General features: G+C 48.2%; 2 protein-coding genes across 6 annotated transcripts in view; both read right to left on the reverse strand.

Annotated features, from left to right (window-relative positions):
* Window positions 1-4,662, reverse strand: part of DHDDS (dehydrodolichyl diphosphate synthase subunit) — a 30,242-nt gene extending 25,580 nt beyond the window's left edge. For 4 of the 5 annotated variants that reach the window (XM_045782146.2, XM_045782145.2, XM_045782143.2 and 1 more), the window contains exons 1-3: window positions 4,561-4,662; window positions 3,959-4,077; window positions 1,780-1,896 (exon numbers count right to left, since the gene is read on the reverse strand). In XM_045782146.2, coding sequence (XP_045638102.1) covers window positions 1,780-1,896; window positions 3,959-4,021 — 180 coding nt within the window. In that variant the 5' untranslated portion in view covers window positions 4,022-4,077; window positions 4,561-4,662. Of the gene's footprint in view, window positions 1-1,779; window positions 1,897-3,958; window positions 4,078-4,560 lie in introns of those variants that run through there. The other variant, XM_045782144.2, reaches the window with a different exon arrangement.
* A 4,396-nt stretch (window positions 4,663-9,058) lies between these two features.
* On the reverse strand, window positions 9,059-20,295 carry LIN28A (lin-28 RNA binding posttranscriptional regulator A). Its single transcript, XM_045781977.2, has 4 exons — window positions 20,265-20,295; window positions 19,617-19,801; window positions 10,088-10,272; window positions 9,059-9,335 (listed from the first exon to the last, which is right to left on the reverse strand). Exons 1-4 carry the CDS (start codon window positions 20,293-20,295, stop codon window positions 9,116-9,118), a joined length of 621 nt encoding a protein of 206 aa, XP_045637933.1. The 3' UTR covers window positions 9,059-9,115.
* Window positions 20,296-20,598: the final 303 nt, after the last annotated feature.

Below are 20,598 nucleotides of genomic sequence, written 5' to 3' on the forward strand. Positions count from 1 at the left end.
GGCCACAACTCTACTGTATGAGTCCATTATATAAGGTTCTGGAACAGCAAAAACTAACCTCTAGTGATAGAAATCAGAACAGTGGTTGCCTCAAGAGGGGAAGACGAGGTGGGATAGGGTTTCAGTGGGAAGGGAGGGGCACAAGGGAACTTTCTGGAGAGATGGAAATGTTCTATATCTTGACAGGGGTATGGATTAGATGGGTAAATGCAACTGTCAAAACTCCACCTTGTGCATTTCACCGTATGAAATTCTACCCCAATGAAAAGAGAAGTGAAACTCATACTTAAACCCAGTCGCTTGAGGCTGCTCTAACCCAGAACCACTAAAGGTAGAGAACTAACTAGAGCTGAGAATAATAGTGTTGAGACAGGGAGCCTGGAGGTTAAAGGTAGGGGACAGAAGACATTCAATCAGAACTGAACGTGAAGAAAAAAAGCTGAAAAGAGCTGCCTTTCTAATCCCTTAACAGACATACACACAGCCCAATTCGTTGCCACCTTGGAAAAATTACCAGTGAGAACCTGACACTTGAATGGAGTCAGGCTGCACAGACTACGGGGAGGCCACCTTTTGGCTGGCACATCTGGGTTGGAACCTACCACTGACCAGTCAAGATATCTGCTTATGATAACGATGCCAACTTTTTGAGCACTTTATGCCAAATCCTTTGCCACGTGCTTTTCGTCGTGCCATCTTATTTCATCCTTACATAATCTCCGGAGGTAGAAATTATTGTTGTCCTTATTTTATTGACAAAGAAACCAAGGCAAAGGGAAGCTGTCTAAGTTGCTGCAGGTCACAAAGCCAGGAAGTGGCAGAGCAGGGGTGCCGACAAGTTCTAAGTGACCCCAGAGCTTAATTAAGCTCCTAAGCACTGGGCAAACTGCTTCTTGCTTAGTCACAAAAGAGAAGCTGGGGTCAACAAACCCAAAGACCTCCTCAGGGTGTTCAACTGAGCCCCACATCCACTCACTCAAGGCAAAGAATATCACTGCCCTGGTATCAGGCCATGTTCTTGTGCTGGGAAGCTGAGGTCTGTCCAGACCGTATTTCCATTGTTCTTAAAGTTAGCTTCATGAGGACAGATAATATTCCATTCTTATTGTTATTTCATGTTTTCCAATTTGCAACATGCATTAAATGCATAAAATGCCCTTGATCTTAGTTTAGAGTGATGACCCAGGTTGTCTGGAACTTTTCCCAGTTTAAGCACTAAAAGGCCTCATGCAAACCAGGATAGGCAGTCGCCCTACCTCTGCTCCAGAAATGTTACTTCAAAAAATTTATTCTAAAATGGAACTAATTATAAGATCTGATAATGGTGAAGCAGCTACACAAATTATGTCAGATCCTCATAATAAAATATTCTATAGGCATTAAAACATATAGTTAAAAAGCTATATATCAACCTAGAAAAAGACTTGCCAAAATACCACGTAAAATAAGGTTACTAAAAATACATGTGTAATTTTACAAACGTTAAGTCATGTTAGAACACATTACAAGGACTGGGATGAATCACAGAAAACTATAAACTGCTGGTTTACTGAGGTGGTAAGAGAAGTCAATGTTGTTCTTATTTCTAATATTCTGTGATGATTCACTATATAACTTAATTTCTGTTAATGTTGATAAGAGACCTATAGCAAGCAACAAAACAAACAGCTATAAAAAAAAAAAATACTCTCAAACCACAGGAAACTAAGGGCCTGATTTTGTAGCTATAGTCCAATTCTCCACAGACTGTTCCCACTGGGTTTTGCCACCCACACTTACCTCAGCCAGCTTGTTGAAGCCCTGTGAGTGGCCTTCCTGCCGCTCCACTTGGCATTTCCTGGCATAGCGACGGTTTCCATCCATTATAAAGGCAATGTGTTTGGGCATTGGGCCCGCCTGTGAAGTAAGAAGACAAATGATGCATACAGGCAGACACTACACCCCAGGCTGTTAGGCTTGAGTTCAATGATAAAAGCCCCCCTGAGGAAGGGAACTGGGTATTCTGAGCTTTTGACTCAATAAGTGGGTATTAAGTGCTTTTACTTATTTATTTATATTCATTTATATTGAGCACTTACTACATGCCAAGTATTATGCTAGGCTTTTTATACTTCATCTCAGTTTTTTTTTCATATAAACCTATAAAGTAAATATAATTAGCTTCATTTCATGGGCGAAAAAGCAGGCTCAGAGGGGTCAAGTGACTTGCACAAGTCACCCAGCTAAGAAAAGGCAAAGCAGTCATTCAAACTGAGGTCTGTATGCTTTCAGAGTTCGTCTTTTAACCACACACGCTTGACCACCACTTTGCTTTCATGTCTCCACCTGGAAAGCAGAGGAACGATACTGCCAGCTGTGGTCCAGTGGCAAGGGTATCCCCCGCAGAAAAGAGGAATCCACTCTATCCAATCGCTGCCACACAGGGAAGGGGGCTCGACGTTGCTCTTCTAATTACACAAGAGAAGCCAAGCATTGGGATTTTTATCAAAATGTAAATGTCAGCAGCCATTTCAAAGCAAACAAAAAAGACATTTTGGGGATCCAATAAAATGTCTTATCTGGCTTACCGCAGCCTTTTGTTGTCTATCACAGCAAAAATACACTCCTTAGCCTAATTTCCCTCACTGAAGGGTCTCGTCACTGACTGCTTCCCCCATGCTTCTCCAACATTTTCAGCTTTTGTCCTCCACGTGTCGTCTTTTTTTTTTCTTAAGATTTATTTATTTGACAGCCAGCCAGCGAGAGAGGGAACACAGGCAGAGTGGGAGCGGAAGAAGCAGGTTCCCAGTGGAGGAGCCTGATGTGGGGCTTGATCCCAGGACTCCAGGATCACGCTCTGAGCCAAAGGCAGACGCTTAACGACTGAGCGAACCAGGCACCTCTGTCCTCCACGTGTAGTCTTAAAAAACTTCCAGTCAAGTCATGCAGCTTGTTCTTCCCAACACACGACTGCAATGGTTCCCCAAGAAGATGCTTTCTATTTCCTGGCCTGCCTGAGATCACTTGGCATTTGTGTGTGAATGTGTGTGGGGGGGTGGGGTATAAGGCTTGCTGACTCATAAATTCGCTGCTACCCACTGCCTGACACACTGTAGTTGAAAGACAAAACCAGGCTGTCTGGCTTCAATCTCAAACCCGTTCTGTGCAGAAAATATAACATTGTTGTGATCCCCAGAAAAACGCAGAGCCAAGATTTGGGGAAGTATGGGGGTGTAGGAAATAGAATGGTTGTAGTCTTCAAACAGCTGAAAACAGCCTCAATAATAGCAGTAATTAAGAACCGCTAGACACTGTGCTGTTTTCGGTGTATGTTTCATTTCATCCTCAAAACAACCATATAAAGTCACATGGTTAATAAATGATAGACTGAGACTTTCATTCTGTTTGTCTGTCTCTAGAGCCCAAACTCTTTTTTTTTTTTTTTTAAAGATTTTATTTATTTGACAGAGATAGAGACAGCCAGTGAGAGAGGGAACACAAGCAGGGGCAGTGGGAGAGGAAGAAGCAGGCTCATAGCAGAGGAGCCTGATGTGGGGCCCGATCCCACAACGCCGGGATCACGCCCCGAGCCGAAGGCAGGCGCCCAACCGCTGTGCCACCCAGGCGCCCCTAGAGCCCAAACTCTTAATCATTATGCTCTACTGCAACACCAAGGAAAGATTATTCTATCTAAATCCAGAGAACAGTAAAAGAAAAATAGCTTAAAGTTCCAAGTAAAAAATTTCTGCTCCCTATAAAGAAGACATAACAGTCCAGGTTGCCCAATGACATTGGGAGGTCCTGGGGTTCCTGAAAATATGAAAGTTGAATAATAATCTGCCAGAAATGTAGACCTGGAAGTTACCTTGCAATTCAAAGACTCATTGGTTCCATTGTTAAACTCCACTTAACATCATGTGTTACTCAATTTTAATAATAGGTTTTGACACAACTAACCAGGAGGCCAGCAGGTACTCACCTTTATGATGTTGGCACAGAACCGTTCCCAGAGTGACAGCTCTCCTTCCTTGATCCATGACATAGCTCCTGCCCTCGCAGAAGATGAGCCCAGAACAAGAAGACACCAGCCAGGTAACCCTGGATAAACAACAAAGAGAATAAATCACTAGAACTTGCAAACAGCTTCGGATGACTTTGTAGGGATTTATCCGGACTGTGGAGAGCAGCCAGGTTCAGGATCCAAAAACACTGGTCTAAGCCTATAATTCTTCACCACCCAGAGTTTATAAGCCAATGAGACCTTCGGGGCAAAGGCCTTTCCTTGGTTTTGGCTTGTGGACCTTGCTGCTATCCCCTTTTCCTCGGTATCTGCACTGACTTTTCCTGAACATCCAAGTCTGCTTCCTGCCACATCACAGTGCCCACATCCTGATCCCTCCCCGCTTCGTCCTTCTCCATCTTCCCCAAGACCGTTTCCCATTCCGCGCTCCAACACACTAATCCCTTCAGGTGTCGCCCCCGTCACCTCCAACCTCAGTATTCCCCAAATTATTTATTCCCTCACTCATCTCTTTCATTGTCCCCTCTGTTTCTCCCACAACTCCCTCCCCGCCCAGTCACCTCTCTCGCCTCTCGCTCGCCCTTTGAACCCAGCAACTGCTCTGCTCCGGCCGGCGCCTTCCAACTGCTCCACTTCCTCACGACGTGGCGCTGGAAGAGCACGTCATCGCTGGGCGCTGGAACACGCGCCCACCCGTCACCTAATGGGCGGGGCTCCGCCCTGCGCCTGCGGCCTGGGAGGAGGGGCGGTGCTAGCGTTCCGGGCGAAATCGGCGCTCCCGGGAGTCAAGAAGGGAGAGTGGGGGGAGGGAAGGAGATGGTGAGAGGGAGCTAGCGAGCGGCACGCTCACGTGACCGAGGGGGGGAGGGCGAGCGGGCTCTGGGCCACGTGCTGGGGACCCGGCCTGCGGGGTAGCGATCACCTGGGGGAGTGGGGAGGGCTGTAGACCCAGATTGGGAGGCCTCGGGCAGGCTGCCCTATAGGGCAAGGGCTTTGCGGCTGCTGGTGGCAGGTTAGGACTGTTGAGAAATGGGGCTGGACAGTGTGTTGCTTGCTGGAAGGCCCAGGAAGTGGGCGTTGGGCTCCTGGTTCCAGACTTTCAAGTTCTGTTATTTATTGCTTGCAGTTTTATTTAGTGGATTTAATCGTTTGGTAACTTACTAGCCCTAGTCAGTCTCACAGACGAACTTAGTTATCAATCCACTTTGTACTGCTTTAAAGCACTCATATTTTAGTATCTTCGGATTCTCGGGACCTACCCAGAGCAACTCAAAATGGGGTTGAGGCTGGAGAGAGCTGTGCTCCAAGAATGACATAAAATAACTGAAAGGCCATCGATTAACCCTGAGAGAAAAATCGAAGGCACTAAGCTCTGTAACCTTTAAGGAAAACTGTTGTGGGAACTTGAGGGACTCACAAAAGAAACTAAGAGTTTAATTTTCTCAAAATTAAAAAAGGAAAAAACTTTGCAATTTCTAAATAACCTTCTTGTAGTTTCTCACTTGGGACTGTAGTCTCATCAAGGAAACAAGGCAAGGAAGAGTTATTGCACTGGTAACTCCCAGTTCATCATGTCTCGTGAAAGGGTTGCTTTTAACACCCATGATCAAAGAAGGCCCTACAGATGAGTAACCCACCCATGAATAGTCTTAAGCTTTTCCATCCTTCCTACTTTGCACCCTGGGAATTAAGTTTCAGCCTAGCTGATTACTTCAATTTTACAAGAAGACCATTTACTGAAGCCCTGTTGTAGTTTGCTCTTAGCAACTTCCATGGTCAGCTTTGACTTTTGGTATGAAGTCTCTGGAGTGGATGAATGAAACTTCTTACCTTTGTCCTGCCGTTTCTGTACACTTTGTGTAATTGGTGGCATGCCTCCAATTTTTTTTTTAAATCCCCTCTTATGGGGCGGGGACTAGATGTTTTAAAATACAATGTTCATTAGAAGGCTAGCACACTTGGGCTCAAAGAAAACGTTAACGTTTTTGTATAGCTAATCAGTGTTACTTCCTCTGGCCTCAATTTCCCTAGTTCCACATATTTCCCTCCCTGGGGTGCTGCAGGGGGTTAATTAATTAAGATTTGTAAAAGGCTTTGAGGAGCAGGGGAGAAAGTATTAGGGTCTCATGCCCCAAGCCATGGCCCCATCCTTTCATCCCAGGCAGTGGCACAGGCAACCCCATTCTTATGCATGCCAAGCTCCTAATCCCCTCTTGAATGTGGCAGCTTCCAAGGAAAAGGACAAGAGGCCTTAACTAGAAACAAAAATCCACTGTAATGGAGGTGCTAAGAGGACTGAATTTTCAAGATTCATTTTTAACAAAATGGCTGAACAGGAAACGTAATGGTTCTTCTGTGACTTCTGAGTTCCAATCCAAGAAGGTAGGAATTACGGAAGAAAAAACACCCTAAAGATCCAACAAGAGGACAGTTTCAGTACCAATAAGTTTTTATTTACTCATTGTATTTTCCCAGGGTAAAGAGAGAAGGGAAAAGGGTCAGCATGTGTGTTACAAAATAATAGCGAGTGGGAAAGAAGTACCCGGCACAGCAAAATCAACCGTCAAATAAACACTCCCCAGAGATGGAGTCACTGCAGCCCAGAGGGCCCAGTCTCCTGCAGTTCAGAAATGAGGGGAAGGGATCAGGGAAAGAACAGATAGGTACAGCTTTCCTACCACCACCACCCCCCCAACAAATTCAAGATTTCACACAAAGCTTTGGTTTCTAGCAGTAAACATGGAGTTACATTCGTCCGTCTCCTATTAAACAATCTTGTGGCCACTTTGACATAAGTTTCTTGCACCTGCATAAAAGTTCCTGAGTGACTCGGATATACATTCATCTTCCCTTTCTTGGTCTCCCGACCCTACTTTCTACATGGAAGCCCCCCTCCACATTGCTTCTGCTTCTACCTTAAGACTGGAGATTAAAATAGGTTTGTTCCAACCAAATACAAGCACATTAATATGAATCACATCAAGGAATGGTCTTGGCACAGGAGATTGGGAGCAAGGGAGGAAGTGTTCTTAGCTTCTTCCAGATGTAAATGTGTTATATGGGCGGGCTTTTTGAGGGAGGGGGAATAGAGGAGGGGTAGGGTAGGAGTTAAGTTTTTAGGACAGATGATCTGTCCCAAAAGAGGAAATAGGGGAAGGGAACACACCAAAAAAAAAAAAAAAAAAAAAAAGGCTGATTCAAGACCGCCACACTTCCAGAGGGGTCACCAAGCTATGTTCCAGATTCTTTTCCTGGTGCAGAACCTTTTGTCAAAGATGCTTTGGCTATTTTTCTCAATACAAAAGAAGTTTGTAAACAATAAAACCCCAAAAGAACATGGAGAAGACCAACACATTATATTTACACAAACCAGGCCACCTAGCAATCACCCAATCCGCTATTCGTGAAGTCCTACAAAACCCAGACAAATACGATAACTAGAGGGGGGCAGCAAGCGGGAGAGACAAGAACCCAGGATCAGACACACATCACCCAATGCGTTCTATTGCATTTGCCCCGTTTCAACACAGTGAGGTAGGTTTGTGGTGATCTCACAGCATGTAAATAAAACCTTTCCCCTTCGCTACCACGACACTCATCACTGCTGCAGGGCAGGACATTGGCTCTGGACACCGCGAAGAAGCTACGGCTTATGGTCTCTCTGGAAGCCAACAAGAAAAGCCCAGAATTTATAAAGGTTAAGAAATTTAGCCTTTGCTTCATACACCCATCCCTGGGCAGCTCAAGATAGGTCCAGAGTTATTCTTCTTAAACCTATCCTTACCAACTCATTTTCAAAACGCGCACGTGCACACACACACCCACACACATACACACACCCACACACCCTGTTGTGCATGGTAGGCCTAGCCCAATCCAGTGAAGGATGGATCTGGTATGTAAAGTGAGTCCCGTGCCCTGGGATTAGAAGTCTGGAACAGGAACCCTTTAGTACACGTATAGACAATCCTCAACGAATCTTGGCTTCCCCTCGGCACCTTTCAGCTGGTGCGGCCTCTCCTGACACTACTTCCTGGACCATCTTTTCCTGTTCAGACCTATTTCCAATCTTCCAGTAGAAGGAGATCAAGTCATGGGGCAACTGAGTTGAAACCTAGTCTCCCATGGCTCACTGAAGGTAGAGGGGTTTCAAGAGAACACTATGACAGAAAAGCCAGCTCTAATTGCCAAAAATGAGGTAGTTCAACAGGCTATGCACTCCAAACAGATGTTCTCCCTGGTGATCAAACCAAGCATCCCTGCTGCGCAGACCCGGAGCTGCTGCCGACTTATCCCTGAGATCGCTCACGTACCTGAGAACACAGTGCAGGAATGAGGGCCTTAAGATTAAAATACACAAAAATACAAAACCAGAATATTTATATTACGAAAACAAAGTTAAAATGCACAAGATACGTCATTCGCACACAGCTAGTGCAGTTGGCATCCTGGAGAAAGTGGGGCCCAAGGTGCGCTTATCCACGGGAGCAAATAAATAAAATTCTATCGGCCCAGAATGGGGTGGGAGTCAGCTTAGGAACAGCAGGTCTGCAGCTGTTCCCCCAACAATCCTGTGGCTACTGTCACAACCCACTGCTTGAGACAGTCCTCAGCACCCTATATCCCAACAGCGGGTTATGAGACAAGATGTGGAAAAACCCTGCCTTACCCCTGAGAGACTCCCTCCCACAGAATATAGTGGTTCGTGGGTTGGGCCCATCAATCTGGTCTCATGCTTAATCTCTACATTCTGGCATGGGAACAATTATTATTATATATCCTTCTTTGAAAGGAAAACAATTTCCCTCTCCAGGCCACTTTCAAAAGCTGGAGATCTGGGGGCGGAGACTCAGATGAAGCACACAAGGAGGGATTTTCTCCAGAACCCTCCGGAGCATTTGGATAGAGCACGGTTGGAGTTCATTGGCGTCACCCCTTCCTCCCTACCCTGTGCCAAGAGGGAAGAGGGGGTGATGCTGTGGACCCCGGCCTGAGACGCATGGCAGAGCCAGCTGCCCCCTACCCACCCTGTCCCCACTTTCTCCACTCTGCCGATTTGATGCCTGCTCCTCAAAACTTCCTGATCGCAAAAGAATTGCCCCCACCCGCTGTAGCTCAATTCTGGGCCTCTGGGAGCAGGGCAGGGCTATGGATCTCTTCTTCTTCTTCCTCCCGAAAGTAGGCTGGCTTTCCCTGTGAGCTGGGGGCCTGCTGGGCCTTCAGGGGACACGAGGCCACCATATGGCTGATGCTCTGGCAGAAGTGGCACTTCTTGGGCTGGGGTGGCAGCTTGCACTCCTTGGCATGGTGGTCTAGACCTCCACAGTTGTAGCACCTAGGACAGAGCAGCGTGGTCAAGTCGAGAAAGGCGCGAGAGCACAAGCCTTCCTCTGAGTGAGGCCACCTGGGCTCTGGCCAGTTACTGTACTCACTCCCCTTCCCGGAAATGAATATCCCCACTTAGAAAGAAAAGGAAGACTGGACCACGATGGCTACCTCTAAGTTCTTCCCAAATCTAGATGGTATCTTCAGATTCAGGTCAACCTGAAAATCCTGAAATATCAAGAATGGACATCATGGACCCCAACTGGGAACTGCAATTTGGGAGATAGGTAAGATGCTACCATACCCTTAAGAAACAGCACCTGTCATTCACTAAAAATAGAGAAAATTAAAGGAGTCAGACTATATGATCTGCTCCAGGACACAGCGAAGACAAAAGAAACCAGCCACTTGGGAGACCTAGTGAAGAAGCAACAGGTACATACACCAGTTTGTCTGCATCATTAAGACTTTGACATTCGTGGTCGCCTTTGCTTCTAAAATAATCATGTGAGGCTGGCATCACTACTCCTAACTAGCAATGCAGGCAAGAGCTCACAGGGCAAAATTACTTGTCACGAGAAGAGCTAGGTCATCAAGTGCCCTTCTCACCCACAGCCCTTTCCCCATCTCCCCCATCCTAAGGCAGAAACCCTGAACACCCAGAGGTTCCCAGGGACCACGGGCGCTTTTTGTCTCCGGCAACCTGGTCCACGAAAGGGGCTAGATCGGGAGAGCCTCCCCCCTTTCAAGCCGCCTTCATACCTGTCTCCTTTCGATCTGCGCTTCTGTGTGTTCTTCCCTTTGGGCCGCCTCTCACTCCCAATACAAAACACCCCACCAGGGCCGGTGACCCTGATAGACTCTAGGCCCTTAGCAGACTTCTTAAAGGTGAACTCCACTGCCTCACCCTCCTTCAGGCTCCGGAAGCCCTCCATGTGCAGCTTGCTCTGGGGAAGGGAAACATGGTAGATTTTAATGTCAGTCTCCATTCTTACACCAAAAAACTGCATCCACGCATTCTTGCAAGTTATGAAGAACAAGTGATACTACTTCCATGTTATCAGTAAAGACCCTGTCAACTCGAAGAGCCACCAGAATTAAGAACAAGGGACCCATGTTACATTAATAAAAAACAATCGTTACATGAACAGATGCCATAATATTTTTGGTAGCTACTCTCGTTTAAACTAAAATAGAACAGATGGACAATTCTTAAAACTTAGCATTCTTAAGAAATCAACAAATAGGGGCACCTGGCTGGCTCGATGGGTGGAGTGTGCGGCTCTTCATCTTGGGGTCGTAAGTTCAAGCCCCATGATGGGTGTAGGGAAGGAAGGAAGGAAGGAGGGAAGGAAGGAAGGAAGGAAGGAAGGAAGGAAGGAAGGAAGGAAAGAAGGAAAAGGAAAGGAAGAAAGGAAGGGAGGGAGGGAGGAAGGGGAAGGGAGGGAGGAAGGAAAATCAACAAATATAAAATCGTAAAATATAACAGCCTTGTACACTTTAAAAATGTTAAGGTCATGAAAAACAAAGTACAGAAACTGAACGATTAAGTGCAATGCATGCTCCTGGATTGGGTCCTGGGACAGGAAAAAAACCATTAGGACAACTCACGAAATTTAATATGGAATACAGATAAATGTTTTTTGATCTTTCTACTGAGATTGTGAAAGAGAATGACCCTAGTTTCGAAAACACACACTGAAATATTTAGCAATAAAGGTGCTCGATGTCTGCGACTTATGATTAAGGAGACAAAACAGTATCTGTACAATGAAGAATGGCAAGACAAACAGGACAGAGTATTAAGCACTGCTGAATCTGGATAAAAGTCCTATGGGAGTTTTGGGGTAAAGGTCATATGGGGAGTTCCTAGTATTCTTGCAACCTTCTTCCAAGTTTGGAATTCTATCACAGTACTGCTACTGCAAGGTGAAGGAAAAAGTATGATGCAAGCAGATGGATCAGTAGGTTTATAAGGGAAAGTCCATTAGGAAATCCAAGTACATATACAGAAATCAGCAGGTGAGGAAAACAGTTCAAAACTGTTGAGAAAATTAGCTATCCATGTTGGATATCAAGCCAGACTTCTATACTTTTTATGAAATATATGCGAAATACATTCCAGAGTGTTTAAATATCAAAATGTTAAAAAAATCCTGTAAAAGTCAAGACAGACAGCCTGATAAAACTATAAAAAGTGACTATAAATCAGTAAGAAAAACAAATCACAGAAAATAATGCCTAACACATTGTGGAATGAACCAATGAACCAAGAGGTCAATCTGGATTATCTGACCAGGTACTACTGGTGAAGGAAATAAAAAAGATCTAGAATGTGTGGAACAATCCCATTAAAACACCACCAAAATTTAAAAATATCGACACTTAAAAAAAAAAAAAAATATCGACACTTACCCGGCAGCCTTCCCAAGAAAATGCGGGCTATCACGGAGCTAGCTGAGCGGCAGTAACAGGGTCAGAAGAACCCGGGGTTAAAGCTCATCGCCTAGTTAGTCTACCTTTGCTACTTAATACATCAACGGCAACACATTAGCGGAGGTGACAGTCCCTCCCATACCCTCCCCAGAACAGACTTCATTATAGCTTACTCCATTATAGTCAAACATCCAGAGAGTGTGTCAAAGGTCAACAAAGTGTGGTCATAGAAAACAGGGTTCTGGGAAGCAAAAGGGATCACTGTGTACCCAGTCATGGCTTGAGGGAGTATGAATAAGGGCCATTATTGTATTACGCAGGCGGGGGTTGGCAGGAGGAATATTTCACACTGCAGCTTAGGTCTTAGGTGCAACATGCTCTTTAGCCAGATGGGATCCCCAATTTCTCCATCGTTTACATTATTTTAACTCAGATGGCATTGAGAAGACCAAGATCCCATCGAGATCATTGGTTAAGAGCCTAAGCTTGAGTGCCAGACATGGTAGTTCATGAAATGCATGACCTCAGTCAATCATTCACGTCTGGCCCTCAGCTCCTTCAGAGAATGGGGTAACAGGTAAGTTACCCACCTAAGCCTCTAATGAAGATTATGTGGGCATGGAAACATCAAGAATGTGTTCAGCTAATAGTTCACGTATTATTATCTGTAGCTTTTGTCCCCCAGTTCCATCATAGGAATAGCCTCTCCCTTTCCTTCCCGCAGGAACAGCCTGGGCGAAGGACCGCTCCCCTCCCCCAATGTTGATGTGAGGGAAGGGCCAGAGTGTTAAAGCAGGAAATAAAAACACTGCAGAAAGGTGAAGGGCTCTTTCCCCTTTCCTGTTTAAGAGAAACCACCCTGATTTGAAGTTACATTTGACTTGCTTCTTACTCGTCTGGGACAAGCCAGTTGGTCAGGAGGTACGATCCCAGGTCCTCCCATTTGCCTAGTGGGCTTGGGGCTGGACCACTTCTAATTCCAGCTGTGATGAAGCAGATAAGTGATTAAGAACAAGGGTTTGGAGTCTGAGGGCCTGCTGTTCCCTCCTTTCTGCGCTGACCTATGAAATGGAGCAAATATTAATTTTATGGAGGAGCTATGAGGTTTTATGCATGAAAAGTAGTTAACACAGCCCGCCACACACAAATCCTCGGTGAGTGGCGATTACCATCAATCCCTTCAGACTGGATCAGGGCAGGGTAACAGTGAGAACCAAGTGTCAAGAGCCTCAAAATGTTAACTCTGGTTTTTATAACTGTGGAAACTCAGGAAAAAAAATACCCATCTACACCTCCTAGGCTTCCTGGGAGAACAAGACAATACCAGTGGGGGCAACGTGAAACTGGTCCTCTCAGGTCACCCACTCCATCGCAGGAAGACCTGAGGTCGATTTAAGACTCTCAGAAGTTAAAATAACCCTGCAGGCACCTTACTATAGCTGGCTGAGATTTAGACTGGTGGTCTCCAGGGGTGGCTCCCTGCCCCCCCACCCCGCCCCTTTCTACAACACATAGTTTGAATTCCTCTCTTATCAGCTAGGTAATCACCGTGCAGCCCCACGGAGCTGGCCTCACAGGGCCTGCATCAGAAAGGAGCCTGAAATTCTTGCTCCCACCCCCACCCCACCCCCAACCACACACAAAGCAGGGCCCCGCCCCTCTCCCCATCCCCTCCAAAAAAGAAAAGGCCTGGGGGGGGAGGGGCAAGGCTTGAGCTCCCCCAATAGAGCCCAGCCCCAGGAAACAAAGAGTTGACACTGGTTGGTTCTGGTGGTCAGATTCCTGGAGTTCCAGAGGCTGCGGCTTCCCCCGACTCCCCCCGACCCCACATTCACCACATTCATCAGTTCCTTCCTCTCCATGTTGGGGTTATGGTCACGGAGAGAAATGGATAGAGACACCTTTCTTCCCCAGTCAAGCCTGCTGGGTCTGCCCAAGTCACCACCAGCAGCCATCCTTCCTTCTCCCTGCCTGCCAATCCCAGCCTTCCCGGGATGGGACTACACAGGACCGGTGGCCCCCCCAACCCTTGTTACCTTTGGTCAAATTCTTTATGCAGGAACCCAAACGAGGGTTATTTATTCCGATAAATTATTTTAAAGGTTAGTGGGGGAGGCAGGCTTCCTTCCCATCTTCCTTACCTAGCTTGTTCAAGGCAGGAGGGTGGGCAGCCCACAGGGGGCCCACTGTGCAGGGGAGGATGGCATTCAACCAGACAGTAAAGTTACAGGAGGCATTTCCTCTTTTGCATGGCAGGGAAGGTCTTGGGCCAGTTCAATATTTGGACCCTCTGCTTCCTTAATACCTCACCACTGTCTCCACTGACCTTCCCCTCATCAAATACTCCATCCCAGCATCAATCTGTGGCTTCAGCAGTTTATATAAAAGGAGCTGAGGGGTCACTCAGAGAATGTGATGGAGTCAAAAAGCACACAAGCGCTTGAGTTTCCCCGGAACCTGCTCTATGACGGTTGGACAGACACGGGTTTTCTTAATCATCTGTAAAAGCAGGGTATTAGACTTCACGATAACCAGCTCCAACAAGGCCCACTGTCAGTCACCCTGCTCCTTTCTACAGAAGTGGCAGGCAGAATTTCAGGAAAACTTGCTTTGGTCTCAGGGATCCAAGTTTGAGTTCCTGGCTTTTCTGCAACACTCAGGGCCATGCCAGCTCAAGACTGCCCAGTGCAGGTCTATCCCCTCCGTGCCAGACACCCAGTAGTACACACATTTGTGGAATAAACCAAGTTCTCCACTATCCGAAGTTGCTGATTTTTACCCATGCTTACTAGAGGCTAAGGAGAGCTCTAAGCATTTACCCCTTCTACCAAGCCTACCAAGTAGGCCTTATTATGACCCCACGCTACAGGTAAGGTCAGGGAAGCAGAGAAGGGAAGCACCTCATCCAAATTCAGGGAGCCAGAGATGCTCTGATTGCAGCTAGCTTGACCCTCCAGCCAGTGCTATGCAATATAATGCAAATCACATATACATATTCTAGAACTTTCCGACAGCCGCATATAAGTAAAGGAAGCAGATGAAAGAAATGACTCAGTCCTGAGGTGTCATCATAGTCCTACCTGAGCTTCATTCCTGAAGTAGGGTTTGGTAAGGGCTCGGAAACCAACTGGTTCTACCAGAAGCAGTTTATTTGATGATGTGTCAGGGAGGGTTGAGTGAAGAGATCTGTCCAGAACCAGAGGCTGCCAGCTGACAGAAAACCCCCCACAGCACCTCTGCTAAGAGGCAGCCAGGACCCCAGCTCCTGCCTGGAGTTCTCCACCAGATGGTGCTGCTCAGCAGCCTTTCTACATTAAAAGCATCCCGCAGGAGACCGAAGGAGCTAGAGTTTTCTCTCCTCAGCTCTTCAGGGCAGGAATCTCCTGTCCTCAGGAAGGTGTTTCAAGGGGACCAAACTTTCAAGGATAGGGAGCTGATGTCTCACCAGGGCCCGCACCCACTTAAGGGGTGCAGAAGAAAGGGTGCTGGAGTTTTAAGCCAGGAACCCAGTTTTCTGGTGCTCTCGATGGTTTACAAAAGCCACTTAACTCTTCTTGGACTTTGAGTTCCTGTCTGAATTCAATAACTCCAAGCTGAGATCATTTGAAATGAGTCTGTACAAATTATGTACTATTCCTGAAAATGTTCTCCTCCCCCCACACAGCCTGACCCCAGACTCCATATAGATAGTAATTGTTACTCATGCCTGCAGGAAGAAAGGAGGGTGGAGGCTTTGCCTACAGCAGTCCCCCTCCCCCACCAAAAACAAGCAATTCTAGTAAGGTAGTTTGATTAGGAATGTTCAAGAAACAACCTTGCCCTGGGGAAAGTCACTAAGAGCCAGTTACCAGGCAGGCAGTTGGTTGTGTCACCAGCTGAAGGTGACAAGTTTCTCACACTGAAAGCTCACTCAGGATGTTGGCACAGCCTTTACTTGGGACACTGTCTAGAAAGCCTGTCTCTTCAGAAAGAGAAAGACCCAAGAAGATCCCATAATGCTCAAACTAACCTCTACCAACTTTCTGAAAATCAGGGTGACAAACTCACTTTTTATATCTGATTTGTCCTGTTAAGATGAAAAACTAATGAACGACCAAACCTGTGGCTTCCAGTCCATAAGCAAAAACTAGAGGATCCCATCTGGGTCTCGACACTGTGACATTCAAGCCACAAACTTTTCACGGTGCGTCTAAGAGCCCAGCCCTATTTTAGACATCAGACGGGAAAGAGCAGGTACCAGCTAACATTCCCTCCCTTATCTCCTATCTTTTTCTCTGGAGAAAGACCTCTGCTGACAAGGACCCCAAACTGTTAATGTCCTCCTGATTCAGGAGCTCCTTACTTCTTCATATTCATTCCTTCAGCCCAGCAAGTACAGACCAGGGAGAAACTCATCAGACCACTAGTTCTGCTCTTCGGAAGGGCTTGTAGGTTAGAGGAGATATCAAGCACATCACTGACTAGGTATGAGTAAGCAAAGGCACACGTAAAGTTATAAATCAGGTGGGAAAGACCTCTTTACATTCCTCCCTCCCCGCCCCCAACACCCAAGAGTCCTCCTAATCCAGACCCTGCCCGAGGTTGCTCTCCCACTCATCCTTTGCAGAAAAAGCAAGCCACGTGGCTTCAGCTGTTAACAGTTCCTCAGTATTGAGATTTTTTTCTCCTAAGCCAAACTTGTCCCTTTAGCCAGATTTGGGCTCTTTTGCCTCGAGGCCTTCCAATACCACTTTCTAGCTAGAAAGCCATCTTAAACATACTTAGGTTCTGAGCAGCGGTAGAATAAGCAGGGAGCCTTTTCTTGTTCTCAAATTTCTACAAATCTTGGGGTTCGGGAGTTGAGCCACAGGAAACATGAGTTAAGCCAAAACTCTTAAAATGGCTATGAAGACTTCAAAATTCTTGGTGAATCTTCGGGAAACAATTTGGTGCTTTCTTGCTCCTGCTTTCTCTGTATAACTATTTCTCGACTGAGGGGGATTCTGCCTCCCAGGGGGGCATTTGGCAATGTCTGGAGACATTACTTGCTGTCACAACCGAGGGATGCCCTGAAAAAAGAGTTATCCTTCTTAAAAAATGTCAACAGTGTTGAGGCCGAGAAACCTTGATTTAAGGGCTGGCCATCTGACAATATTATGATTCTTAAATTCTCTTAACCCCAAGGACAAGCAGAGAGTTCTAGATCTAAAGATCTGTGGCTGAATAAAAGGGTTGTTTAGAGAAATCTCTTCAGCTTTTTTTTTTTTTTAAGGGTAAGGGTAGGTTTTCTTTCCTACTCATCAACTCCTGAGGGGGCATGAAGTGTTTTGGGAGGGAACACAAGGACAGTAGTGAAGAGTGTTGGGAACCAAAGAAGCCCAACCTTGGAAAGGAAATGTTAAATTGCTTTTCCTCTTTGCTTAGAAAGGGGCTTCCTGACCCTATTCCCTGGCAGCTGTTTATCAGGACAATTATCCTTCTCACCACCTCAGGCTCCAGGGTACCCACCACTAGAACAAAGAAGGGGAGGTTTTCTTCTTAAAGAGAGCTGCCTTACCCACTCCCCCCCACACACAGACTTTGGGAACATATTCCTTCCCTAGAAGGATTTTTAGGGATCATCCTGCATCTACATTCGATCCTCAAAGAGACAGTTCAAATTTCTCAAGTGCAGGGGCTGTAATCATCGGTGTACTGTTGCTGTAGGCTTTGAGAATCAGCCCAAGCCCCGGCAGCATGCTATCCCACCAGGTAAGGCTCAGGGAATTTCCAGTCATTGTCCTCTGTGACTGTTGGTGGAGGGCGTTTGGGAGACAAACTCTTGATTCCTTCTCCCTGCTCAACTCCCTCTTGATAACTTACTCAACGGTGGCATGTCCCTGGACATTCCAAAACCCTGAAGTCCAGATGATCTCCCAAATAATCCATATGAAGGAGCGTGGGGCAGGCTCCACTCCCCCAAACCTGAAGGTCCCTGCTTTCCTCTGGGCCATCGAGTATCTTCCAGTTGCTTCTGATCCCAATGTTAAATGGACTGGGGCAGATTCATTTGTTCAGGAAAACCTTCCTTGGGATTTGGGTAGCACCAACTATCCAAAGGTGCTACATTTTTCCCAGCCCCTATTTAGCAGCCTTCAGAAGAGAGGCAAGAAAATATTGGGTCTCTTTTATTCCAAGCCTCCCAAAGTTGGGGGAGCTGTCCAGTCCATCTCCAGACCTAGAGATTTTAATCTCTTTGTGATCAGATAAATGGGAAAGTGGGAGAGCTGGCTACCCCGCTGAGGAGGGCCATTCAAAGCTGGTTCCTGTAATAAAGTGATTTAATAGATCTGAAGAGGCCAATTCCCTTCATTCTCCCACAATTACTTCCTGTGGGTTATCATTCACATATGTAAATGAGACAGGGAGCGGGGGCAAAGCCAGAACTAGTTGTTGGATGGGGGGGTTAAGGGTGGGAGGAGATACAGGACCCGGCCAGGAGGTGGCTAAGCATCCTGCCGCACACCCTCCCAGCAGGATGTTCGAGTAGCCCAGTGACCGCCCCCCCCACCCCAGTACCCAACATGAACTGGCTCCCTGCATCCCCTATCTCCCCACTCTTGTGTCCTCGCTGAAGGCCATGCTCTGGAGACTTCCCTGCAGCCTCCCACCAGTCCACCCAGGATCACCCTTCTCCACCCCTCCCCCTCCAGAATACCATCCCTCAGGCTCCAACCCTTAATCCCCACATCCTCCTTTCCCCTCCCCCAAGGCTCCTAGAGCCAACCTCTCCGAAGTAACCCCTCCCTGCCCGGCCTGGGTGTCAACCTACTGGACCTGAGATGCCCCATTTCTCCCTTCCAGGTCCCACACCAAACCTCCAAAGGTGGAAAGGACGCAAGCAGCAAGTTCCTTTGCGTGGTTGTTATGGGTGGCTGGTGTGCCAGGACCACCGGAACACTTCTAAGATATTCAGGAGGGGGTGAGAGGAAGAGGAAGCTGGGGAGGAGGGAAACCTGAAGTCTCTGGCTCCTTGTTCGAGGCTGGAATGTTAGGACAGCAATCAATGGCCGTCTGGGGCCATAAATGCCAAGCAGAGAATAGGTCCAGAGGCTAGCCTCCCTCCACCCCCTGCCCCGCGACACTGAATTTCACCCCCACTGGGCTGACTTGCTTTAACTGAGAACTTGGGGTTGTGACCTAACTCCCTCCCAGCCTGGACTAGGAATTTAAGGCCTGGACTCCTTAGTTTTCCTTCCTGGTAGAACTCCATAGCCAAAGCCCAGTAGCTTCATTATGTGCCTGAGATGGGTACTCTGGAAGAGGGTTCAGGCCCCCAGATTCTTCAAGGATCTGCCAAACTCACTCAGGCCCCTGGGCTTGAGTTTTGGGTGACCACCTGGGTGAGGAGACCCGGCTGACTTCTCAGCTTTACCCCTGTTTGATCCCGGAGCGGTTTGCCTGCCTCTCTCCCGCCAGGGAGCTCCATTCACACGTTAGTGAAAGACGCTGGGCGCTCAGGGCCCTGCTCTGAACCGGCATGTGCTTCCCTGGCCGGCCTGCTCGCCCTCCCCCCACCAGCAAGCACAATACAACCTTAGTTTCTGCCACATGGGGTCACCTCCCTGCCCCCTGCCCCCTTCCCAGGGGAAAGAGGTAACAGACACGTGGTAAGCCAGAGGGGTTCCGGGAAGGGTTGGGGGTGCTAATAAGACCCTGCACCCCCCCGTCCCGCTGGAGTTAATGGGGACTCAGAACTGGGGTGCCACGGCACAGATGGGAGCGCACAATGAGGGCTCGCGATCTCCCTCAATCCAACAGCCGAGTCGTCCGCCCAACCTCGAATATGCGCGCCAACATCCCCTTCCCCCGGCAAAGTTCCCAGAATCGGTCTCACCTGGTGCACAAAGACATCCACCGGGGGGTCAAGCGCGACCCCGGCGCGGGCGGTCATGGACAGGAAGCCGAACCCCATGCGCACGTTGAACCACTTACAGATGCCGGCACCGTGCAGCAGCTGCGGCTCCTCTGCCGCCCGAGCGGCGTCCTCCGGCGCCTCCTCCGGCGCCTTGGCGCAGCCACCTGGAGGTTGGGAGGGCGCTCAACTGGGGGGGCCACGGAATTGGAGGATACTCTCGAGACCCAGCAGGGAGACCCGAGTGTCCCGCCCGCGGATGGGCACCCAGGTGGCTGCAGCTACCAAGCGGCTGGCGAGGAAAGACATGTCCTGGCCGCCTCCCGCGCTCCCCAAGCTTACACTGAAACCAGTGTTGCCCCAAAAGTTTTGCTCCTCTTCCCACAACAGGCTGCCCGGGGACAGATGGCCGGACTGGCCCCTCCTCTTCTCTCCCCCCGCCCCCGTAGCCTCGGCGTGCACGCCACTGGGACACCAGGGTTCCTTGGTCCAGAAATGGCCCTGAAGCAGGAGGCCGCGCAGACTTAGGGTCCTTCGGCCAGTCTGGGGGACATTTCCCCACCTCCCTTTTATGTGGCTCCTGGGCGCCCGTGAAGCCTAAGGTGTCCCCAGTAAGTCCCGAGCTCGAACCTGCAAACTGCTGGTTTGACACAGAGCCCATGGTAGTCGGCTGAGCCCGCTGCCCCGGGCCCCTGGTCGGGTGGCTGCTGGCCCCAGAGAAGTCCGGAGGCAAAGGGGTGGTTCGGAGAAGAGGCTGCTACATCTTCCCCAGCACAATAGCGGTGGGAGGGCCCACGGCTTTTCAAAGGCTCCCAAATTCTAAAAGACAATGACCCAACCCCCCGCGGGCAGCCCCCTCCCCTCCCCTCCCTCTTCTTTCCCCTCCCTTTCCCTCTGGCTCCAGCTCCGGCCCTCCCCCATCGCTGTGGTCTCTGACACCTCTGGGGTGTCCCTTCTCAGAACC

The sequence above is a fragment of the Ursus americanus genome, chromosome 33, assembly GCF_024610735.1.
Source record: "Ursus americanus isolate L20-20 chromosome 33, mUrsAme1.1.p, whole genome shotgun sequence".
Lineage (NCBI taxonomy): Eukaryota > Metazoa > Chordata > Mammalia > Carnivora > Ursidae > Ursus > Ursus americanus.

What these genes read in the sequence shown, in the direction of transcription:
- LIN28A (XM_045781977.2), bottom strand. Translation starts at nt 20,295, where the DNA reads ATGGGCTCTGTGTCAAACCAGCAGTTTGCAG. An exon ending in GTCAAACCAGCAGTTTGCAG is followed by an intron (nt 19,802 to 20,264) that starts GTTCGAGCTCGG and finishes CCCAACCTCCAG; the next exon opens with GTGGCTGCGCCAAGGCGCCG. An exon ending in CGCAGATCGAAAGGAGACAG is followed by an intron (nt 9,336 to 10,087) that starts GTATGAAGGCGG and finishes GCTCTGTCCTAG; the next exon opens with GTGCTACAACTGTGGAGGTC.